Raw genomic sequence first — 24,004 nt, 5'->3', positions numbered from 1 at the left:
AAAAAATAAATAAATCTAGTTTTTGGTTCATTAAGTATTACGGCTTGGTGACGCTAGCCACCGCCCGATCTAAAGGGTACAGCCATATCCATCCATCTATCCATTTCCATGGCAACGGGCGGTACCAGCCACCTTTCCTTCCTCCGTGGTACCAGCTAAGCGTTTTTCATCTGCGGCCCATAGGGGTGCGTCAGTCGAGAATTGTGTGAGACCTGCAACTGTGCACTGCTGTTTCTGAGGCTATGCAAAGTGTTGCGTTGTTGCACCGTCCGCCACAAGTGGCGCTAGCGACCGAGAACATTTTCAGAGTGAAGGAGTGAAAGAGTGTGGCAGCTGTTTTTCTTCTCACGCGGCAGGCATCTTCCTAGAGGAGGCGTTGTCATAACGCAGCGACGCTGGCGACGCAGCTCGGCCCATCCGTTAACAGCTGGCGCGCGCCTTTACGGAACGACGGCCGGCACCGCGACCAGTTCGAGTTCTTCATCTTCGGTGTCTTCTGTTTGACGTGGTATTGCTCGGAAGATCGAGCTCGGAGCCGTCGCCACAGAAGTAGACGAACGCAGCGAGCCTTACGGAACTCAATTACACGAGAGTCGCGATGCTTCGTAACGTGCGTATTCAGCGAGAGCTGGCGATGCTGAACTCGGAGCTGCCTCCGGGCATCGTTTGCAACCCGGTCGCCGATATGTTGGACACTTTCGAAGCAGGCGAGTATCTCGTTTTGTACAACTTGAATTGGCATGAGTCGCGCTGTTTCTGACGGTGTAGTGAACGCGGAGCGCCGCAAGTGTGTTGTTTCGTTTCTCTACCGCGTTGAAAACCGTCGATTTTCATGTGACCACATTGAGCCTGATTGACGCTATTCCCTGACTCTGTCTTTACTTGTGTTTGTTACAGTCATCACCGGTGCCAACGGGACCCCGTACGAGGGAGGAATTTTCAAGCTCAACATTCGCATTCCCGAAAGGTGCGTTGCCCACCGCGCTCGTATCATCGCTTAATTATTCCCAAAACAAAATTTAACGAGTACGCTTTAAATGTTTTGATGCATTTAATGATATAATCAGCTTGTAAGGTAGCTATGGAGGTACGTCATACGTAATCGAAAGTGTTCTCTAAGAAACACAAATTTTCCGTCAATTCTTGGTAAATTGCTCATTGCCCTTTACGCGATTCAGTTTCCTTGCTGTTGATTGTTTCGTACATATGGCGTAGCAGGGAAAGTATTGGTCATTATGCTTTGTGATAACCACGAACGTGTACACTACAAGTTCCCCTGTGTCTTGTATTTCTGTGCCATGCAGATAATCCAAGTCGGCCAGTAGCTTGCTTGACTCGGCTTTAGGCAGCTTGGTTATTGCATATGTAGTGCTGGCAAAAGCAGTGACAAGCATCTTTAATGAGAACAAGCAATATATATATCATTTGGATGCGTGTATTCGGTTAGTGTGTTCGTATTGTTGTCAGACTGTCCTTGATCAAGTGAGAAAAGAAAGAAAGGAGGAAGCCATACAGTTTCATACTATAATACCTAGAGAGGAATCTGGCGCTGCGATCGTGTAGCTTCATCGGAATTATGGGAAGTACAGGCTTCGGATTGCATAGGGTTAGCTAGTGAACTGTCTACGGACTTTTTTGTACAGTTTCAGTTTCATTCTTCACGCAGCTCGGGTGGTGGGGTGCGGTGAAAAAGGCTGAAACAGTGCCTTTGTTCAAAGAAGCTGAAAACTGCTAGGCCTCTCAATTGACTGCAACGTTGTTGCTGTATAAGTCAAGTTTAACAGCTTAAGCAAAGCATTGTCCACTCACCGCTGCACATAGATGTAGAGTCCCATGGCAGTGCAGGATATTACATCGATTGATTTGTGGGGTTCAACGTCCCAAAACCACCATATGATTATGAGAGACGCCGAAGTGGAGGGCTTCGGAAATTTTGACCACCTGGGGTTCTTTAACGTGCACCCAAATCTGAGCACACGGGCCTCGACATTTCCGCCTCCATCGGAAATGCAGCCGCCGCAGCCGGGATTTGAAGCCGCGACCTGCGGGTCAGCAGCCGAGTACCTTAGCCACTAGACCACCGCGGCGGGGCCAGGATATTACATCGAGTTCACGTTTGTTGTTAGTGCGTCTTGCCAAAACTCGTTGAAATCAACTGCAAAACGATGGCGACGTGAAGTGCACGCACCACTACGCTCTTCTGACTCGAATTCACAACAAAACTAGAGGTGCGTTGGGGGCAGATTACTTAGACAGGTCCACCTGGCATCGCAGCAGACGAAACGTTAAATGTTTCTCACTTAATACTGTGCTGTTAATTTCATAAACAAATATTGCATACTTTAGAGGACAAAATAAGCATGTTTGTTTTGAAATGTTGTAAAGAAGAATTTATTACATCATAATGCCAAATCTGGTACGCAATGGCAGAGCAGTGCATACCCTGGTGGTTGAAATTGTCCAGGTTTCACTTCTACCGCCTAGTCACAAAGACCTTTTGCAATAAAGTTTGTGTACAAAAAATGAAGCAAGTTTCAATTAGACATAACTTCATATCACTTTGTTCTACACCCAAGCAAACAAGCATCACGAATCTCAAGAACGTGATCCATCCGAAGCCTATACTTTCCACAATTCCCATGGGGGTACAAGCGCTGCTGAAGGAGCCAACGTAGATAGTAGTGCCAGATTGCCCTCTAGGTATTATTGTATGAAACTCTATGGAGGGAACAATACGTCACGCAGCCTGCCTTGGCAAGCCAAGTCGTTTTGAAGCCAGCTGTGTCGACCCAACACGTGACCTTTGGTAGTGAGATCATGCTAGCAACCAGACTTCGGACTGTGGCGCCCGATAGCTTTTAATCAAAACGCGCTTGTTCAGCGCAGAACGGTGGCTCACACAGGACGTTCAAAAACGGAACATCACCAAGAGTACTAAATCCTACCGCACTCTCTGATGTTTTGATCACGCGTTGGGCCGACATGGTGAGCTTCACCTCGTGTGACATAATGCTCCCTCCTTCCTCCATGATACCACAGGTGCCTGCAGCCTTAGTTGCAGTCATTGTTGCTGGCTTAGGAGATAGAATAGTTTTTAGAGCTCATTCACACCTTCAACTAGACAATCTAGCGCCACTGAGTTAGTCGCAAGGTGACTGGTTGCAAATGGCTGCTTTCATTTCAACGTGAATGCTTTGGATCAGCTGTTCGCTACTTGATTTTTGAGTTACAAACCCCTGGGCCAATCAGATGCTCAGGAACAGAACATCAGCTTATTTTGAAGGCAATAGCAATGCAAGCAAATGTGTACTCTATATGGTTATAAATTGCATGCAGTTTTGAACATCTATTGCATTGACACTCTTTGGTCAACAGTTGTAAATGGTCATTTGACCGGTGCTAGTCGCAGGTGTGATAAGCCCTTCCGTTGATGTCTTCATGTACTAGTACATCGAAAAACTGCTTAAACAAGTTCCGTGGCAGCACAGTAGGTACAGCTCGCACAATTCGACAAATCAACAAGTGTTGGCGTATTGAAAAAATGGTCACTATTAAAAGTGAAATCAAGTGTGTTTAACAATGTAGTGCACCGATGATGGCATCCCCACCTTGTCTGGATGCTGGCACAATAAGCAACCTGCACCATTGCAGCTTGGCGAGTAAACTGTTGAACTGCATAGCTCAATATTTAATTTCAAACCACAACTGTATTTATGTGGAGATTGAATGCAAGAACGTGTTTACCAATACCTAGGTGCTCATCAAAAGAGCCTCAGGTGGCCAAAATCACTCTGGAGTTTAATTGCTGTGTGCCTCAGTCATGTTGTTTTGGCATTTAAAGCCTCAGCATTCGTGTTTTAGTCTGACATAAGCTTGATGTCTGCCAGACAAGCATTCTAAACATGAAGCACTATCGAAAACTGTTGTTCTATGCTCACCATATCTCTGCACCAAAATGTTGCTATTTTTTATGTTTGCTTTTCTTAGGAATATTCACCACTCTAGTAAAAGAGGTTAGAAACTCCACATCTTAATATAAATGATTTGCAGTGCTCACATATATTTTTGTTCCTTATAAATGAACCGTCACACCAGAAGAAGCGAACATTTAAAGTTGTTGCAAATTTTCATGCAGCTGCGCTATTCGATCAACTTGGGTAGTGATGTATATTGTAGCAGTGTATCATTGAACAGACATTTCATCAAACTTTCACTGAGCATCTGTACCAGCACTTTACAAGTGTGGCTCGCCACATCACGTAAGTTCGAGCTAGATTTGTATGCCTGCAGTTAAATAGAAAGCATCACCTGCAAGAGAGTGTTCTCTCCAGCACTTTTCTGACCTTGTGAAAGTAATGGTGCTTTTATGTTCTTAAAATACCCTTGTCATGGTCCTGATAGTAGAAATACTTGTTAAAGTTGATAGTAATTTTAAATAAGCCAAAAAGCGCAGCACCCAAAGTAAAACCCAACCAAGCAGTCCTGTCTTCTTGTGGCGTAGACGTCAACGAAAACCAGAAACTGCACAAGACATGCCAGTCCCACCAGCGCTAAGTATGAAAGCTGCGAAGGTGGTAAAGAGCAGATGCTCAGGGGAAAGGTGACCCCGTCACAACAGCCGTGCCGTATCTGTTACTTACCGTGCTTCTCGGAGCTGTCAGAAAATTACAGTCATGATTCAGGCTCATATGGTGGCTAAGTAAAATCGCCATTTTTTTGCAGTGAAGCAGGGTGCACCTGCTTAGTTATTTACTTGCTTGGTTGCACATTTCACCCTCAGATGGCACCACCTGCCCAAGCAGCTGATTTTGTGGGGCCACGATCGGCAAAATGCTATCGCTGGAGAGTTTGCGGACTAACTGAAGCTTCGCAATATTGTTATTAGAAGTTTGGCAATAGCAGTGTTTGAAGTTGCGCTGGCAGACTTGAAAGAATTTAATATACGTCATGTACAAGCCACCTTTCACGCGACACGCTAGTCTTTGTCACGTTGCACCCTGTATACATCATAGAAAGTTTGTTCGTATAGTAATGGCCACGCTTAGCACATTACTGTAATGTTCGCGCATGGGCACTCTCCATCCAGTAAAGTATTAGCACAGTTTCCCTGTAGTGAACTGGCACTGCTATTTAAAACATTCTAATATCAAGATTAAGGGTGATCGTTAGCTCTGAGTGTTTCGCAATACCACTTGCCATTACTCGCACTCTGGCTCGCAACGAGCTGAAGTTGGCACACCAAACCAATGAAGCATTGGCTAACCAGCACACTCAGTCGTTGCCTTGGGAACAGGAGACAATGTAGTGGCACCTTGGTTCGGTTGCTTGCATCGTTTTGATAGAAATGTTGTCAAACACAATTTTGCCAATAATTGTGGGAAGCCAGTTGGGAGAGTCCGGGCCATCTATAAAATTCATTTGTAAAGAATCTGCATATTCCTCCAGCCTGGAATTGGGGACACGCAATGGAAATGTGCAAGTGAACGTTTTATTGAGATCCATTGATCTCGAAATATCGAGTTGGCCTTTTAGAGAAGCCAAAGCTCAATTTTAGGAATGCCTAGAGCTAATAAATAATTTGCAGCTGCTCGAAGCACGGGCAGCCGACAGACAGCTGTATTGCAAATCACTAGCATAATTGGAAAGTATCTCCCGACAGCCAGGTGCCTTGAATAGTTTTTCAATGGCCGATAATTAGTATAAGTTAGTTTTCTGGCCAGTAATCATTTGGTGGTAGCCTGCACAGCCATAGAGACCTCTATAACATAAGAAGCAGTGCTACATTATTTTGAAGAAGTTGCCCGAACTTCAGCAGCATCGGCAGCCTGCTGAGCAAAATGTTTACATGTTTCATTGATGTTTACATATGTGCCATGGCTTGAGTGCTTATTGATGAAAAACAGCGCATTGTGCTGTGTCTTATGAAATACTGAGAGTAGAATAACTGTTCTGATTGTGTTTTGTTGAAAGTTCCACCTATATTTTACTAGTTTTTACTTCGTTAAGGGTTTTCTACAGCTCACAGTGTTCAATAATTAACCAAAAGAAAATAAATAACGGGTACTCTATATAGGTACCCACTTGAGGCACCCATAGCAGTGTTCAAAGCGAAAATAATAGGTACACCATGCAGGTACCCGTTTGAGGCACCCATAGTAGTGTTTAAAACTGAAATAATGGGTATACTACAGGTACCCATTTCAGGCATTCATAGCAGTGTCAAAACGAAAATAATAGGTACACTGTGCAGGTACCCATTTGAGGCACCTGTGGCAGTGTTCAAAGTGAGAATAATGGGTACACTGTGCAGGTATCCATTTTAGGCACACATAGCAGTATTCAAAATGGAAATACTGAGTACACTGTGTAGGTACCCATTTGAGACACCCATAGCAGTGTTAAAAACTGAAATACAGGGTACACTGTACAGGTACCCATTTCAGGCACCCATAGCAGCATTCAAAATGAAAATAATGGGTACACTGTGCAGGTACCCATTTGAGGCACCCGTAGCAGTGTTCCAGACACCAGTGTACCACCCCAACGTGGACTCTACAGGCCGCATCTGCCTAGATGTTCTCCAGATGCCACCCAAGGTGAGCCATACTGAAGCAATAGGTTGACGACGAATTGTTGTCTTTTGCTGTAGTCTCTTGAGACTCGAACACAGTTCAGACACAAGTGTTTCTCGTGTTAGTTCGGGTTCTTGACTCGTGAGTTATGAACATGACCAGCCCGTCCTTTGTTTGTGTGTATCAGTTAAACACTGAATCCGCTTGTTATTGCAAAAGCTGCCTCTCTGTTCTCTATGCTGAGATGGAGGTGTAAGATGGCATTTGCGTGGTATGCGGCCATGTTGATCCTGCGACCAGGCTATCGTGTCAATTGCTATTTGGAGACAAGCAGCACACCTCGGCTATCAATAACAAAATACCTAGAGTCGCTAGTCTCAGAAAAGGGACATCAAGTCACGACATGCATTCGAAATGAAAAGGTGCACTGGTCGATGAGGTGATCATGCTATGTAATTCTGTCCTTATCGGATCCAGTTTTTGATTATCTATTATTCTGTCACTTATGTCAACTACTGACACAACTCGTGTTATTCATAGGACACCTAATATAGCAGGTACTTTGTCTCATTTTCCAATATGTAATGGTCTAGCGTTTGAGACCAAATTAGTGTCGGTTTTTTTCTAAACTGATGCTGAAAATATTAAACCACTTCGGTGCAATTTCACATGGATCTTACATTACGTTTTCGATGAACATGTTATTTAATAACCCACGAGTGTATTTGGAAGAAAACGCTTCTCCACAGGATAAAACTCGTCCCTAAATACTTGCTAGAAAGCAATTAGTTGGGCATGAATACTCACTGCGGAAAAATGTCTCAAGATAAGTTATTTAGAGCAGGTAAACCTTGAGTCTTGAAGGGATGAGACATTTCCAGAAAACTTGAGAAATAACAAGCAAGTTTCCACTTTGGTTGGCTTGGTTCAGTAAAATTGCTGAAGGGGAACTCCGGCGATTTTTTTTAATATTTACCAATTTCAATAAGACTTTGCCTATATATATATTCTCATCCATATTTGGTAATATGTGCCAAATCGTACAACCGTAGGTCATGTAGCTTTTTAGAAAATGAACTTTAAAAATTGGTAGCCAAATCTGCAATCACACTTGGAAACGCAGGCCACCCTGTGTATGTTATGTAAGTGCCTACTCTCTTTCAAAACCCTGCCTCACCCAGCAGACGGATGCAGGACGTGCTTTCTTCTACGAGGCGATGACGACGCAAGCAGAGTTCGGCATTGTTAGCTGCATATAATGTTAGGCATCATTAACATAGGGTCTTGCACTAAGCATGCACAATATTGAGCAACGAGGAGATCGATTCGGGGCATGTGACGTGCTTCACACGTCGGCGGGTCGAAATCAAAAGGCGATGCTTCCGCACTGGAACAGTAGCTGCAGTCATCACTCAACTTGTCAGTGCACAGCTTGATTCCGCGTTGGATGACATCGCCAACTTTCTTTTCACAAGATAGAAGCATCTGTGCTACGTTTACAGCCTGGCCAGTCGTGGCGGCGTATAGACGATTTCGCCAGCGCTTGCCGGTCTCTGGCAACATTGTGCGTTTGTGTGAAACAGCCCTGGAAATTTCCGGTTTGGCTTATTTTTACGTAGTTTTAGCCTTCGTTGCTGGCCGCGACTGCTTGTATTCCTATGTTCTATGCGAATAAAATTGTTACAATGAAACGCTCGCAACTCGAGCACATGCTGTGCCAGGATGCAGTCTGCAAGCCTGAACTAATTTCACATGCTACTGAAAACTCCTGTTTTCCGACCAATGGCGATAGAAAGAACACCTGCATTGCAGCGATCACGCGAGAAAACTGGATTCCCTCTAAGAGTGCACAGGTTTGTTTTGCCCACTTCATTAAAGGCTACGTGAAGCTCAGTGCAGACTAATGGCACAGAGGCAACACTCAGACGTTAGACTAATGGAAGACCCCCAGTTACTGAGAACACACCGGTCACTGTCGTCCTCCACCCGTGGCAGATATGTGTGTAGTGACACCTGAAATATAGTGGCAGCTGCATTTCCAATGGAGGCGGAAATGTTGTAGGCCCGTGTACTCAGATTTGGGTGCACGTTAAAGAACCCCAGGTGGTCGAAATTTCCGGAGCCCTCCACTACGGCGTCTCTCATAATCATATGGTGGTTTTGGGACGTTAAACCCCACAAATCAATCAATCACCTGAAATAGGTAGCACTATGTGAAAGCTAACACTGAAACTTCATCGCAAGGGTGTTTCAGGGACTTCATTGATGTGTACTGTTTGAAACAATGCGGGACACTAAGTAGCCACCCTCAACATGAATCGCTGTGCAGTGTACGTCACAGTGTTCACATTGTGTTGTCCTTGTATTCGAATTTTCTTTGAAAGCGACTCCAGTGAGTGGGCTCTCGACTGTGCGAGCAAATGACTCATCGCCTGTCTTTCTGTCGCTAACATCGTCGCCTTTTAACTCATTTATCTTTCGATGGGAACATGGACCGTAGAAAGTCTGGTTTACTCGTGAGTAAGCCATAATAGTTTGCGTGACCCAGCCACAGTTGACGTCATCACATAATCAATACATTTTATAATTTCTCAGTCACACAAACACTTCGGATTGTGAATGGTTCTGATCATCGCTGATCTCTAGAAAAAGTAACCGGTGCGACACAGGTGCAGAAATAAGCGTTTTATCCTGAAGTTGTGTGCTTAGACGAAAGCACAAATATGTTCATGGTTCGACAGAAGGCAGGTTTTCAGTTGAGTCGAAAAGCTGAATTCTACAACTTCACTATGGATCAAACAAATTTTCTGCTGCATATCGACAATTTTGGTGCGCTTTGAAGGCGTGCATAGGGCAAAGACAGGTGTGCCGCTGTCAATTCCTGTTTGCGTCTACAAAAAAGCATACCCACATCGTCGACTTACAGAACCAACTGGCCTAATTAATTAAGTTCGCTGACAAACTTCTCTTGCAGCTTGTGCATTTTCTCTCGGCCACTGTTAGAGGTAACACGCAGCTGGGAGCCGCGCTCATTGGAACTCCTTGATGGACATTTCGCGCGGCCACGTGGGTGCGAGCCGTGTTACCTGCAGCAGTGGCCGCAACTGTACCTCCCGTGCGCTACGTCAAGTCCCTTGGTGTAGCCGTTAACGTTGGTTTAAACACATCCTAAGGAATGCGCCAGAAATAGTAGAGCAGCAAACACACCATGAAAATACCGCCAAGACCATTGAAAAAGCATTACCGGAAGTGGCGCCCCGGAAGTCTTCTAGGTTAGGCCGTTCGGCACGAGCCAGTTTGTTTACAAACACCGAAATCATCTATAGGTTGTTTCGTGATGTCATCATATATATACCCACCCTGAGCAGCTGCCTGTTTCCTACTTATTGTTTTTCGCTTATTTAAAATTATTGACAAGTCTCTCAGCAAAATGAACCACTCTAGCTGTTACAGGACTGTTGATGCTATTTCAAAATGGCATTACCTATGGTTGGAAATGCACTGGAGTTCCCCTTTAAGCGGAGCAAGTGTGATGAAAATAGCGAGTCCCTATACTGGTGGTATGACCAAGAGAAGTGATGCTTGCAACGGAGCCTAAAAAATTTGTAAAAAATGTTTTCTTTTTGTTGTTGTTCTTGTTGTTAGTGGTTTTGTCAGTGTGTGGAACATTTGATGCACTTCATTCTTTTGTCACAGGGTTCTGTGTGTGCCTTTACGTGCAGCCTAGCCCTAACGAATGCTTGCTTTGGGTATCCTTGTGACCCCCTGTCATGGCGTGCTCTGTGCAGGGTCGCTGGCGCCCATCGCTGAACCTCAAGGTCGTCCTGCTCTCACTGCATGCCCTGCTGGCTCAGCCGAATCCTGACGACCCCCTTGTGCCTGAACTCGTGAGTGGAGTGCATCTCTGTTGTGAAGAGCATCGCATTTAAAGGAACATTACTAATGGATTCCCTAGTAGTGGCAGTGGCTGTTTATGGAGAGCATAGATGCATGCTTTTGCAACTCTTAAAAGGCCACTAAACAGACTCCTAGTTTTTTCCCCCAACAAGCTCGCCCATTCGTGCAGTAGACTGCGGTGATCAGATTTTCCGAATATTAGTGCCCTACACTCCGTGCAGACCCTCCATCTCGAAAAACAATTGCCGCACCTGTCTGATTCGCCTTATATGTGCAGTGGCGCGAGCATGCTCAAGGGCAACTTCACGCATCACTCAGCTTCTCAATTAATGCTCTGTCATACGAAATGGCGCCTTGGCGCTTCAGTGATGAAAATAAAAATTCAGCTGTGCAGTCAGCATTTTCATTTTCCTGTATTGCCCTTTGCCGTTTTGTAGAACCTAAGACTACCAGGAGAAGTAGTATTGCTAGAACAAAAGCCTCCGACGTGAAGAGGCGTCTATTTTACCACTAGGGGAAGGGTGCTCTACGCCCCGCACCTCTTTCTCATGCTGCTATGACGTGCTCATGGGGGGAGGGGAAAGCCCTGCTCAGTCCTTGGCATGCAGCCAAGGACGTATTGCTGACGTGTCACGTTGCCGAAGTGGGTGGAGTCATGACAACGGGCTACTTTTTTCTCTTGCTAAGGTGGAGAAGACTGGCAACGCTGCACCAAAACTTAAGACCAGCTGAAACGGATGTTCTAACCCCTGTAACTTTCTTATTATCGCCCATAGTTGCGAAATTCCTACGGCAGCATGTTCACATTGCAAAAGTGCGCATATTTCCCTTCATTCCAATTTTTGAACCTCGGGGTTGTTTACTGGCCCTTTAAAGGAGCATGGTTCAGCATTAATAAAAGAAGGGGGGTGGGGGAGTGGTGAAGAAAGATAGGGAAAGAGAGACCACCCTCTCAGGAAACGGGTACCCACCATCCCGAGCACCAGGTCAAAGGTATCCCTCTTCAGTACGAAAACTGGTGCATGCCTTGCGGCACTGAGAATCGAGCTTTGTACCTCTCTGTTCGTAGATAGGTGCTCTGACCACTCAACCACTGCCGCAAGTCTAATCCATACACCATTGCAAAAAAATGAAAATATATCACTACCAGGGCCCTCAAGCCATTAGGGCCCCAAGCTATGGCGTCTTTTCTTGTACTCCAGCTGACAAACCAAAGAATGCACAAAAGAACACAATACGCTGCCGCTCCTACTGCTTGGCAACTCCCAGGGCTGTTTCTTTTTTAATTACTTAATGACAAGGAATAGTGGTTTTACAATTTTTTGAACTTAAGGAATCCCAACAGTTTTTACAAAAAAGTCTCAATCATTCCTTGTCGCGGTGGTCTAGTGGCTAAAGTACTTGGCTGCGGTGGCTGCATTGTTGATGGAGCCGAGAATGCTGTAGGCCTGTGTGCTGACATTTGGGTGCTTGGTAAAGAAACCCAGGTGGTCAAAATATCCCCGGAGTCCTCCTCTATGGCGTCTTTCATAATCATATGGTGGTTTTTGGACGTTAAACCCCACATATCAATCAAATCAAGTCGCAATGCCCTCCCTTTTTTCCACACCAATGAAAAAGGGGCAAGGGCACCTATAGTTCTTCGTGAATTCAAAGTAGCACAGCTGCTGTGCCATATTGCCATATGGCTTTTGTTACTTACTGTTAATTACGGTGTGACATGTTGGTACGATAAGGAACTTGCAATAGCACGTGCACATGTGAGCGGACAATTAATTGTTTGTTTCTGTAGCGAAAACTCCCCGTATGGCTCTGCATACCATGTCATTGTTTTCATTCAAGTAATGTTTTATACTGTTTCGTTCAAGCAAATTTGTATACAAGCAAGAAAAATTTTTTAATTAGCACTTTTTTTTTAGTTAACCCTGCTGCAATACAGTAGTGCGATGCAGTGAAGCGTAATGAGAGTGGGAAGGAGCCACTAGCTTTCATGAGACAGCACTTTTGGTACCTTAATCTCATGCATGCGCAGTGTGATTATGAGTGCCAGTACAATCGTAGAGGTCCAAAGGCCTTACTTAGGTGAATCGTAGAGGTCACCAACAGCTTAAGAGCTGTTCGTGACATCGCCTCGGCTCTGAGAAACAAAAGCTCAAAATATATACGGGAGTTTTTTTTTGTTGCGTATGTATTTTCTCACTAAACCTGCCTGGTTTCTTCATGTGGGAAGAGTTGTTATTTGTTTTTTATTTTGATAGGCTGATCTACTAGTACAGACTAAATAATTTTTTTTTCCTTATTGTGCTGTGAGTCATGTGTCCTGTAGAGTTTTTGTGACTTACGAGTATAACTCGCTTTTTACTTAAAGCCGCATAGCAACATTTAGTCATGCACTGAAACTTATGTGCCCTATAGAGATTGTCATACTGAAAGAATTATTCGAATTTGTTTATTACAAGCAATATTTTGAAGCAGTGAGCAACCATGATGTGAGGAGCATCTTTTGCAAGCCGAACTCCTTCTCATCCTTTATGATACCAGAGTCTGATGGTCACGTGAGACACACATATCAGCATGTCGCACACACGTGGGTGTAATGTGCTTTGTTTCTTTCTCACGAGTTAAAGGAGAAGTGACACAAAATTTGAAACTCAAAATGTGGCATTCATTCGAATGCTTGGTATGCATGAGTTTTTTTAACGAAGTATTAATCATGTCTGTTACGTAGAAGTTATTCTGTTTATAGCCCAAAGAGCCTCCAAGGCTCATCGACGCGTTCCCGGCCATGAGACATTGACAATAGTTTCACATGTTCAGCAATCTCATAGGCCACGCCTCAGGTGCCAAGTGACGATGAGCGAGCAGGGACGACGACAGTTTTAGTGTTGTCATCGCGGTTTTTATACCATCTGGCGGCAACACCTGGCTGCCTAGCAATGGCTTCACTTGCTTTGTTTTGCTTGGTTCGTGCAGTGTGTTCGTGTGAGTCTTGCATTTTTATTGTGCCGCTTCGGGTGATTTGTTGTAGAGTCGCGAGTGCAATTGTGATTATTCGAAGCTACGGTCATTGCAAACAAGTAACACGCACACAGCGTTTATATGTCTTACCAACCAGCATGGCCCAAGCGTGCATTTCCAGCTGTCTCATCGCTGCTCGGTCCAGCGTTGATTGCAGAACCACTGCTAAGAGGATCAAACCCAAAATGATTCGCTTCGCTGCAATTTCTTAATATATTCTTTAGTGTTTTCATCATCGCTTGTGGACGCTGGTGACGGTGGCGATGACAAAGGGGTGGTGTCAATGACATGCTTATATGCGCGTGCGTCGAGCAGACGAAATGTCAACTGAAGATCGTGTCACCATTTCATGTGGCCACAGGATCAGTTGGGGCTTGACGGTGGGAGGTAATTGCTTGGTGGCACTGAAAATTGGTGGGCTTTGCACCTGTATTGAATTCGGTTCGATACTAGTCATACTAGTCGATATTACACATAATTCATCCCTCTGCTGCATGATTACTACCGAATCGTTACTAGGGGATCGATAACTACGCGTTGACGCAAAAAACGCGACATACGTCAAGTTGATGTCACTGCTCCTTTAATGCTGTGCCTGAGAGCCTCAATGTTCTCCTGTTCTCCTCACCCGCCGTACATAAAGCCTGTCCTAGATGCAGGGCATGGCACGTTCATCCACATAGGTGCATTCGGAGTCGTACATCATAGCCCCATTTTGGGGCATGGTGCCCTCTAGGAAAAGGACAAAAGAGGTTTAATTTGAAATTTGCGCTCTCTGTGGCACATGGCTTTGTATAACTTGGCGGACATATTTAGGAGCGCACAATGTTCGTATTGCACTTGTCAGTTTTAAACGGCAAGGCCTGATAAGCGGCCGTTCAATATCTCTATGGTGGCTGCAGCACCCCGCAGTTTTTTTCACAGTGTAGGTGTTAAGCTTTTCAATATTTTGGTGCATGCTTTTTTTTGTTCTCTTCTCATGTTTGTTCTTAGTCTTTATGCTTAGTCAAGCGAATTAAGCTGAACTATGCTAACATCAAGCTAACTTTTCGTGCAATTGTGTCGTAAATTTCATGCTGTCTGTATTGCCCTGTTATTGTGTTGAGTTTTTTTTATAGTTATCAACTTTTGTGGTTATCACACAGTTATAAGTGTAAATTGTTTTGCAAAGCAAGCGTCTTGCACTGTATGTTTTTCTTCTTGCATTGCTAGTCTTTTGTGAATGCTTTGTTATTGTAGTATTGTATGGGCCAGCATATTGGCCTGCAGTATCGATAAATAAATAAAACTAAATAAAAATTAAGGCAGGTCATAGAGAGAACTAGCTGACTAAAAACTATTAAGCTACGACTAATTGCGACCATGCTTAGATAAGACTTTGTTAATTAGGTTTGTACAAATTATGATCATGCCAGTTACGACCTGACTAATTAGGGCATTGCTAAGAAACTTATTGGCCACGAGCTTCACTATTTGTCCAGCTTTGCGCTACTAATGTAATCTGCCCACATTTCTTTGTGACCCACCAGGCTGACCAGTTCAAGTACCAGAGGGACATGTTCAACCGGCTGGCCGCTGAACACACTCGCCGACACGCCATGAGCTGAGCCTTTGACACACTGTCTTTGTTGATGCCATGCCTGCTTGGGTCCAAAAGGCTTTCCCAGCTCCAGCTCTTTTGGGAGTTGGAACAAAGAGAAGTTTTTCTTGTTCAGAATTTCATCCTTTTGTATTTATTTAGCCTTTCTAAACCACCAAGCTTGCTACAATTTCCTATAGCCTGCTCATGTTTTTATTGTGAGTCCATGAACATCCAAGAAGCAGTGTTCACAATCGAGTGTTACGTTAGGTCTTTCTACAGAGGTACAATGTTTTAGCTGTGTCAATACGTTTGAACTTCTCATATTGGGTCATTGTATTGTGCAATGTTTCTCTATGCAAAGGTGAGCCCTGGGAAGAAAGGGACTGTTGTAGGGAAGTTTAGCATTGTGATACATAATTATAATTAACAGTATAGTAACACAAGTCACACCAGCTCATGCTGCATCGACCAAAGTAATAGTTTTTTTTTGAACGAGGCAAGGACAAATATACTGCAGGGCTGCAAAAAGCCACCATAGTATGTAATTCTGAACTGCTAATATTTTTGTATTTTGTATGTCTTTCGTGCATTTCTTGCCTTCAGAAAAATTGTCTATATATTCCCTGACACTACTAGGCAATGACTTAGCTGCAGAACGCTTATGCCACTTAGTCTTCTGTTACATGTATTAACTGGACCAACAAAAGTCATGAAGTTCTCATTCTGCAATACCAAAGTGGGCTCATAAGTTTTTCATTGTAGAATAATTCTTTTTGTAGCATAGCATGCCGGGAAATCAATTTTCTGGTGCAAGACAATGTCTCTGATGTGCGATTTTCACATAGTAAATTTTCAAGTTCACACCAGTAAATGCGGGTGGTTAAGCAGAAAGGCACCCGTTGAGTCTTTTGTTCAGGTAGAGTGTTTTGTCGAGTTGCGTACGCTACAGAACACCAAAGCGCGTTTTGACTATTGTTGCCTGCACTTCAGCCTGTAAAGTTCTCCTTTTTTTCTTTTTTAATCAGCTCCTCAACCAAAGATGGAATGCAATGCGTCATTGTCGCCATTCTTTGTAATACGTGGCTATAGTGAACAACACGTGGGCTTCTGGGATATGCAGCTGCTATTAGAACTATAATTAGCTATTTTTGTGCCAGCTTTCTAAGTGCCTGCCTGTTTGGCGATTGTCACATTAGGTACTTTGTGACTCTGTACTGCTCAACACTGCATTTCACGATTCGCTCAAGCCTTCCGCACTGAAGACGAATTGGCAGCGATGAATTGAACCGAACTGGTTGGTGGTGGATAGAAATAGGATAACCACAGAAATGATTCATTAAAAGCAGTAGTTTTCTGTTCCTAAGTTATATCGTGAAGCAGGCCTGAAAAAGGCATGTTTGGCAGTTGGTAAGAAGTCTTTGGTGCATTCACTGTTCCTTGGCACCACCCAGACGGACACGGCAGCCATGGTTTTTCCAGTTGAGGTCGAAATTTCATGTGGTCACATTGCTACCTGCTGCATTGGACATATAAGCATTAGAGGTCATTTGACGCACGCAGACTGATGAAATTCAAATTGTCCATTAGGGTCATTTTCGAGATAAGAATGATGATTTTAGGCTTGTAAAACAAATCGTTGAGCATCAGCTGGATTTGTTGGTTGAGATCAAAATTTAGAAAAATTGAATTTTTGCAAAAATAATTTATTGGGCCTTATTTGTTCAAGGCTAACAATTTCTAAAGAGTTGTTCATTGTCAATGTGAGACGTGGGAGTATTTTAAATGCAGCCATACACAGAGTTGTACATTTCTTTTCCATATTTAGTAAGCTTACAGTCATAATCAATAAGTCTTTGTCATCCATTGTTCAATGTAACGACACATTAACGTCAAAGCAATGGAGTTTGACGAATCTTTTACTGTGGTGAAATTTCAGGTCATTTGATGTGGGCCTTGCCTAACACATTAGTCCAGTATTATGGAAAAATGAGAAATCATAGCCAAATCATAATCATAGTCACATCACCAACTCTCGGCACCCAAGTGGCAAAGATCGAGGCAATCAGATGCACATCACTGCCATTTTTACTTTTTGACAAAAATTATCAAAAGCATTCTTATCTATGGCACCATTTAGCATTGCTTCATCGATTTTATGCTGCCCAGGGGCATTTTTTAACCCTGTAATTAGCATCATGTTTTAACTTACCGTATGCCCCACATTTTTAGCTTGAAACAGCTTTACGATTTGGCTGCAGGGTAAGCAGAAATAACGACGTGCACATGCTAAGAATGCATAAAGTTTTCAAGAATTTTTGTTGCATACTAGTGAAGTTGGTAATTTTTTGTTTACATGTTCCGAAGTTGGGAACATAATCCTTTTGCCTCGAGCACTTGGGTCATTGGAGAGGTTATCCTCAGCCTGTGTCCCTTGCGTTTGCTGAATAAATTTCATATTACCACATGCATATACATTCCAGATGTGGTACTTAACTCTGCTTTGTGAAATGGATGCAGTATTTCTGGGCAGTTCAACTTTACTAATGCTGCATTCTATGTGGTTCACTTCTTAAGAATTTCACAAATTAGCATTTTTCTCACCGTTTAAGTGTCCTTGAGCCATGTGCACACAGCAATGTTCATGTACTTACTAGCTGGTTGATACAGTGTCAACTTTTGTACTACACTTCCACTTGCTTAGTACAGCTTGTACTCATGCAGTTTCGCTATGTATTTCTTGGTGTAATAAACTTGCACACAGTTGTTCGTCAGCACTTGTGCTGTGTGAACATTCTTTCTTCATCTCGTTTTTCTGCTGTTTCACCACAGTATCATGTACCATCTTGCCCTTCAAGACATCCTTCCATGGTCATGTGGGACTAACAGTGGCGTGTAATAACAGTAGCTTTCAAGGGAGATATTGTGGAATTGAATTTCACTGCTCATAAATAAAGATATATTATTGTATTTAAAACTCAGTTCGTGCCTTGTTTATCCATTGTTAACGCGATAGCGTTGAAGAGCTCGCTCTGCAAAAATTTTGGCATTGGTGTCGGTGTCTGCATCATTGGTTGTGAGTGAAAAATCATCTTGTCGGTGGCCCAAAAATCGAGAAAGAGACAAGTGAAATAACTAATAAAAAAAATTTGGGGTTTGAGTGAGAATTCAACCCAGGTCGTTTGCATGGCAAGCGGGTGGTCTACCACACAGCCACTCCTCTGCTTGTGAATAGTGAAAAAAAACTTCCTCTGCTTGTAAATGCAGTTAGAGTAACTTTCATGCTTTACAGACACACGTGTCCTGTATACATACTTCGCAATAGACCGTGAAATATTGCAAATGAAGAAAATATACGGCTTGGCATTTGTTCCGTGTTTTGTTGGTCCTTTTTTCTGTCCTTTTTTTCCCCTCTTGCAAAAGAGAAATAATTAGTCTCATGTAGGGTAAAAAAAAAATATAGAAGTAGTTTCCAAGATGGCCTTCAGGTGGTGTCACCGTCGCTGTAATTTCTGCTAAACAAGCTCTTTAACGCTGTCGCATTAATATAACTCTTGATCTTTAGCTCTTAAATGAAGTGTCGCTCCTGGGTCATGCTGCTAAATATAAATGCATTCCATAGAGTAACCCGAGCAAGTGGCGCAGAAGCTCTCATTTTTCGCAGTTTTGTCTGTTTCCAGGATTTTTACCTAGAGAGCCTGTGAAATCAAAGACATCGCAAACTATTTCGCATCTTACAGGACTTCACATGTATGTGATTGTTGAATTTAGTGTTCTGAGTGTCATGTTTTGAAAGTTATAATAAACTGCATATTATACATGCTACAGGTCTTTTATGCTCAGAAATTCGGGCCTCATAGGCTCTATGTTCAACACCTGTGAGAGCTAAGGAGTAGCCAACACTTTATTTTTCATGTGACAATTTTTTTGCTTTGTACCAGTGCACATCGGCGCTAGCTCTGTGCCAAGGAGAGAAAAGACGACGAAGTTCGTGTATCGCGCTCTCGGCCTCATATTTTCTGTGCTGCAGCTGTCTTGCTTGCCCTGGAGAGTTTCTTGCTGAAACTGCTCCGAAGAACACGCTTGTTACATTTGGTGGAGCGCTGCTGGGTCGTTCCTCTTTTTGTCCTGGAGCTCCGCAGTCGTACTTTACCATCTGCCCCCAGAATGGCCGAGAGCGCCGCTCCTTCCCAAGCACCACCTACAATCATGTGTGCTGGGACGCTTCGTCAACATGACCCTCCGATGTTCAGCGGCAACGAACTTGGCGTCGAAGACTGGCTGGTAGAGTTTGTGCGTGTTAGCGGTCTCAACTAATGGGATGACCCTGCTAAGTTGACCCGCGTCGGCTCCTATCTGACCGATGTGGCGAAGCTATGGTACTACAACCATGAAGCCGAGTTCACCACCTGGTCGGCATTCAAGCAAATCGTCGCTTCGTTCTTCAGTCGGCCTAAATTGCGCAAGCTTCGCGCCGAACATCGCCTCCGTGCCAGAGCCCAGAGGAACGGTGAGACGTTTACAAGGTATATTGAGGACGTCATCGATCTGTGTAAACGCGTGAATGCGTCTGTGGCGGAGTCTGACAAAATAAGGCACATACTGAAAGGCATAGATGACGATGCATTTCATATGCTGGTAGCCAAGTGCCCTCGGACAGTAGCGCAAGTCATTGAACTGTGCCGAAGCTTTGACGAGCTGTGCAAAGAGCGCCTTTCTACCCATTGCGCCGGAATTCCCACAGTGGAACTTGATCTTTGGAAGCTAAGAGCACTGGCGCTGAATATTCCACCTTACTGCCGCAAATTAAGCAATACATCCATGAGGAAGTGGCTCGTCAGCTCTCTATTGCCACGTCTGTCACCGAGAGTCCCACGGCACTGGATCACTCACTCCGTCGTGTCATTGAAGCTCAAGTTGCTGAGGCATTTCCACCTCCTGTACCACCAACGCAGCCTGCAGCGCCTCTCACCTATGCTGAGGCCGTTACCTGTTCCTATGCTCGACCGTCGCCAACACCATCCGCCCCAGTCACCAACTACTCTCCACCACGCCCTGTTCACCCAATACGCCCGGTTCTCGCGCAACCCCTCTCGCCTCCCGGACCCCCTCACAACCCTTGGTGCACTCCAGACAACAGGCCCATCTGCTACGCCTGTGGCATTCCTGGCCATGTTGCACGTCACTGTCGTCGTCAGCGCAGTTTTTATGCCAATGATTACATCCCCAACCTCGACTACATGCCACAGCAGCCAGCATACCTTGTTTCCGCCGAGTCATCGGGCGCTTATTCTCGCTCTGCTAGTTCCCCCTCATGTCGATCTCCTCCTCCCCGGCGTTGCTCCATTTCTCCTATTCTCCGCCGTACCAACCCCACGCAAGAGGTAAACTAAGAGCCGCAGTTCCTCAGGCACGAACTGCGCCCTCGTCGAAAATTTCAAGGCCTCATCTTTCGCCTCCAAACGAGATCGCGGTTATTATTGATGGTGTTGCGACGAACGCTCTTGTCGACACAGGAGCTGCCGTTTCTGTTTTAAGTGATCTTTTGTGCCGCAAACTGCAGAAAGTGACGACACCCGTTTCTGATCTTTTATTACGGACGGCGAGCTCGCAGCAGGTTAAGCCTGTGGCGGCGTGCACGGCACGTCTTGGTATCAACGACGCATTACACATTGTGGAATTCGTTGTCCTACCAGATGCATCCCATGACGTGATCCTCGTTTGGGACTTCCTTTCTACACATGATGCGCTCGTTGACTGCGCTGAAGCTCGACTCGCTTTGTCCCCTTTCAATACCACAGCCGTCGACGACCCGAGCCCGGTGCCTAAATTGGTTGTCGCTCCTGACGCTATAATTTCTCCGTTCTCTGCCACCCTGGCGTCTGTTTACTCTGACTCAGTTTGTGATTTTACCGCCCTGTTTACACCGCCTGAAGACTGTGCACGCCGACGGAACCTCATACTCCCATTTGACGTCGTTACCCTTGTGCATGGTGCCGGTGTGGGCTACGCGTGCAATCCCTTTCCTTGCTCGGCAACTCTGTTACGCGGCGAATGTGTTGGATATTTTAGACAGTTTTGAGGCCATCTTCCCTTTGGATGCAACGTGCGAAAAGACACTGTTGACGATAAATGCCGTCACCTCAGCCACGGCTACAATCTCCCTTGTCCAAGACATTCTCCTGCGTAGCATCGATAACGCGCTTACGCCAGTCCAGTGCACAAAAGTGGGCCTCTTTCGACATTGGCCAGCTGTTATTAGGGCGTACGTCTGCAGTGGCTCATCGTATTGACACCGGTCATCATGCTCCCCTGCGACAGCGTCCCTTCCGGGTATCGCAGGCTGAACGCCGCGTTATTAGCGACAACGTCGATGACATGCTGAAACGTGGCGTGATTCAGGAATCGAACAGTCCCTGGGCCTCTCCTGTCGTGCTGGTGCGGTAAAAAGATGGTTCAATAAGATTTCGCGTTGACTACCGCCGCCTAAACAAGATTACACGGAAGGATGTTTATCCCCTACCCCACATCGACGATGCCCTGGACTGCCTTCATGGAGCCGAATATTTCTCATCACTGGATTTGCGCTCAGGCTACTGGCAAGTGTCCATGGCTGAAGCCGACCGTCCGGAAACGGCGTTCGTCATTCCTGACGGTTTATGCGAATTTAACGTAATGCCTTTCGGCCTTTGCAACGCGCCTGCTACCTTTGAAAAGATGATGGACACCATTTTCAGAGGCCTCAAATGGCAGACCTGTCTATGCTACTTTGATGACATAGTGGTTTTTTGTGCAGATTTCCCCTCTCATATCGCTCGCCTTGAACAAGTTCTCGAGTGCCTCACTAACGCCGGCTTGCAGTTAAACCTGAAGAAATGTCATTTTAGCGTCCGTCAGCTTACCACCCTAGGCTACATCGTCTCCAAAGAAGGAATTTCGCCAGATCCTGCCAAACTTAGAGCTGTTGCTGAATATCCCAAGCCCAGCACTCTAAAGGAACTCCAAAGCTTTATTGGGCTGTGTTCATATTTTCGGCGCTTCATCCGCAATTTCGCCTCCATTATATCCCCCTTGACACAACTTCTCGCCCGCAGCAACGACCTCTCAGCTTGGAGTGCCGATTGCAATGAGTCATTTACGAAGCTTCGCCTACTCCTCTCATCTCCTCCAATTCTGCGCCACTATGACCCCCAACGCACCTACAGAAATACACACGGACGCTAGCGGTGTCGACCTTGGCGCGGTACTCGCCCAGCGAAAACCAGACTTTGGCGAGTACGTTGTAGCATATGCCAGTCGTACCCTCACAAAGGCGGAGTCAAATTACCCCGTCACAGAAAAGGAGTGTTTGGCAATTGTTTGGGCAATCGGTAAATTTCGGACCTACCTCTATGGGCGTCAGTTCGATGTTGTTACCGACCACCACGCGCTATGCTGGCTGTCGTCCTTGAAAGACCCGACTGGATGCCTGGCTCGCTGGGCCTTACGATTACAGGAGTACGATATATGTGTGGTTCATCGCTCTGGACGAAAACACTCGGACGCTGACGCCTTATCTCGATCGCTACTGCCTTCTGACACTGCCGGCTCACCAGCTTCCACCTCTTATTCATCATCTCTGCCCATCATCAACATGCCGGAAGAACAGCACAAAGATACCTGGATCGCTCCCCTGCTTGACATTTTGTCTCAACGGGGCCCAAACTCCGCCTCACGCACCCTACGTCGTCGTCTAACACTTCGCGCTTTGTGAAGGCTTGCTGTATCGCAATTACCTGATCGAAGGCCGCAAGTGGCTCCTCGTGATCCCCCGTCATTTGCGCGCGGACATTTGCAGTGCCTTCCACGACGACCCTCAGTGCGGTCACGCCGGCTCGTTCAAGACGTACTCGCGTCTTTGCCTGAGGTACTACTGGCGAGGCATGTATCGATACGTTCGCCGGTATGTTCAGTCGTGCCCGGAGTGCCAACGTCGCAAGGTTCCTACTCACAGCACCGCTGGTCGTCTACAGCCATTGCCCTGCCCGACCATTCGAACGCGTCGGAGTCGATCTCGTGGGTCCACTCCCGACCACTATTGACGGCAACTGCTGGATAATAGTCGCCATCGACCACCTCGCGCGGTACGCAGAAACATCTACGCTACCAGCCACCACCGCGAAAGACGTCACCTGGTTCCTACTTCGTCATCGCATTCTGCGCCATAGGGCCCCACGTGAATTACTTAGTGACCGTGGCCGCGTCTTCCTCTCAAATGCCATCGAGGCTATGCTCAAGAATGCCGCATTGTACACCGCACCGCTTCTGCATACCATCCTCAGACTAGCGGCATGACGGAACGCTTCAATCGTACCCTTGCCGACATGTTGGCGATGTACATGTCGGAAGACCACACAAACTGGGACCGCGTACTTCTTTTCGTCACCTGCGCTTACAACTCTGCGTCTCAAACTACCACTGGCTTCTCTCCCTTCTTTCTCCTGTATGGACGTGAATCTTCATGTTCTCTGGACACCATTCTGCCGTACAAACCGGATGTTTCTGAGGGCAAACCCATCTCTCAAACTACTGCTTACGCTGAAGAGTGCCGTAAACTGGCTCGCTCGTACACCAGGCAAGATCAGTCGCGCCAAAAATTCCATCATGACACAGCTGCGTCAGATGCCGATTACTCCCCGGGAAAGCTAGTTTGGGTCCCGTCCACAACTCCCGGACTTCCCACTAAGCTTTTGTCACGGTACCATGGTCCTTACCGCATACTGGAGCAGACATCTCCCGTAAACTATGTCGTCGAGCCGGTCAACCCATTGCCCGATGATCGCTGCCGAGGCCGCGAAACAGTTCACGTCACACAACTTAAACCCTGCCACGACCCACCTATAGCGTCTTTTCCTTAAGTCGCCGTCGCCAGGATGGCTCCTTTTTGTGCAGGGAGGAA

At 45.6% G+C, this 24,004-nt stretch overlaps 1 protein-coding gene across 1 annotated transcript; it reads left to right on the top strand.

The window, feature by feature from the left end:
* The first annotated feature begins 466 nt into the window (after positions 1-466).
* Positions 467-15,230, top strand: LOC142774826 (ubiquitin-conjugating enzyme E2 T-like). The gene is made up of 5 exons (XM_075875936.1): positions 467-707; positions 898-967; positions 6,491-6,596; positions 10,361-10,459; positions 15,017-15,230. Exons 1-5 carry the CDS (start codon positions 599-601, stop codon positions 15,092-15,094), a joined length of 462 nt encoding a protein of 153 aa, XP_075732051.1. The 5' UTR covers positions 467-598; the 3' UTR covers positions 15,095-15,230.
* Positions 15,231-24,004: the final 8,774 nt, after the last annotated feature.

This window comes from Rhipicephalus microplus, chromosome 10, assembly GCF_043290135.1.
Source record: "Rhipicephalus microplus isolate Deutch F79 chromosome 10, USDA_Rmic, whole genome shotgun sequence".
Taxonomy (NCBI): Eukaryota; Metazoa; Arthropoda; class Arachnida; order Ixodida; family Ixodidae; genus Rhipicephalus; species Rhipicephalus microplus.
The sequence above is the reverse complement of the archived record's forward strand: the minus strand, read 5'-3'. Positions and strand labels throughout refer to the sequence as shown.

What these genes read in the sequence shown, in the direction of transcription:
- LOC142774826 (XM_075875936.1), top strand. Translation starts at nt 599, where the DNA reads ATGCTTCGTAACGTGCGTATTCAGCGAGAGCTGGCGATGCTGAACTCG. An exon ending in TTCTCCAGATGCCACCCAAG is followed by an intron (nt 6,597 to 10,360) that starts GTGAGCCATACT and finishes TGCTCTGTGCAG; the next exon opens with GGTCGCTGGCGCCCATCGCT. An exon ending in ACCCCCTTGTGCCTGAACTC is followed by an intron (nt 10,460 to 15,016) that starts GTGAGTGGAGTG and finishes GTGACCCACCAG; the next exon opens with GCTGACCAGTTCAAGTACCA.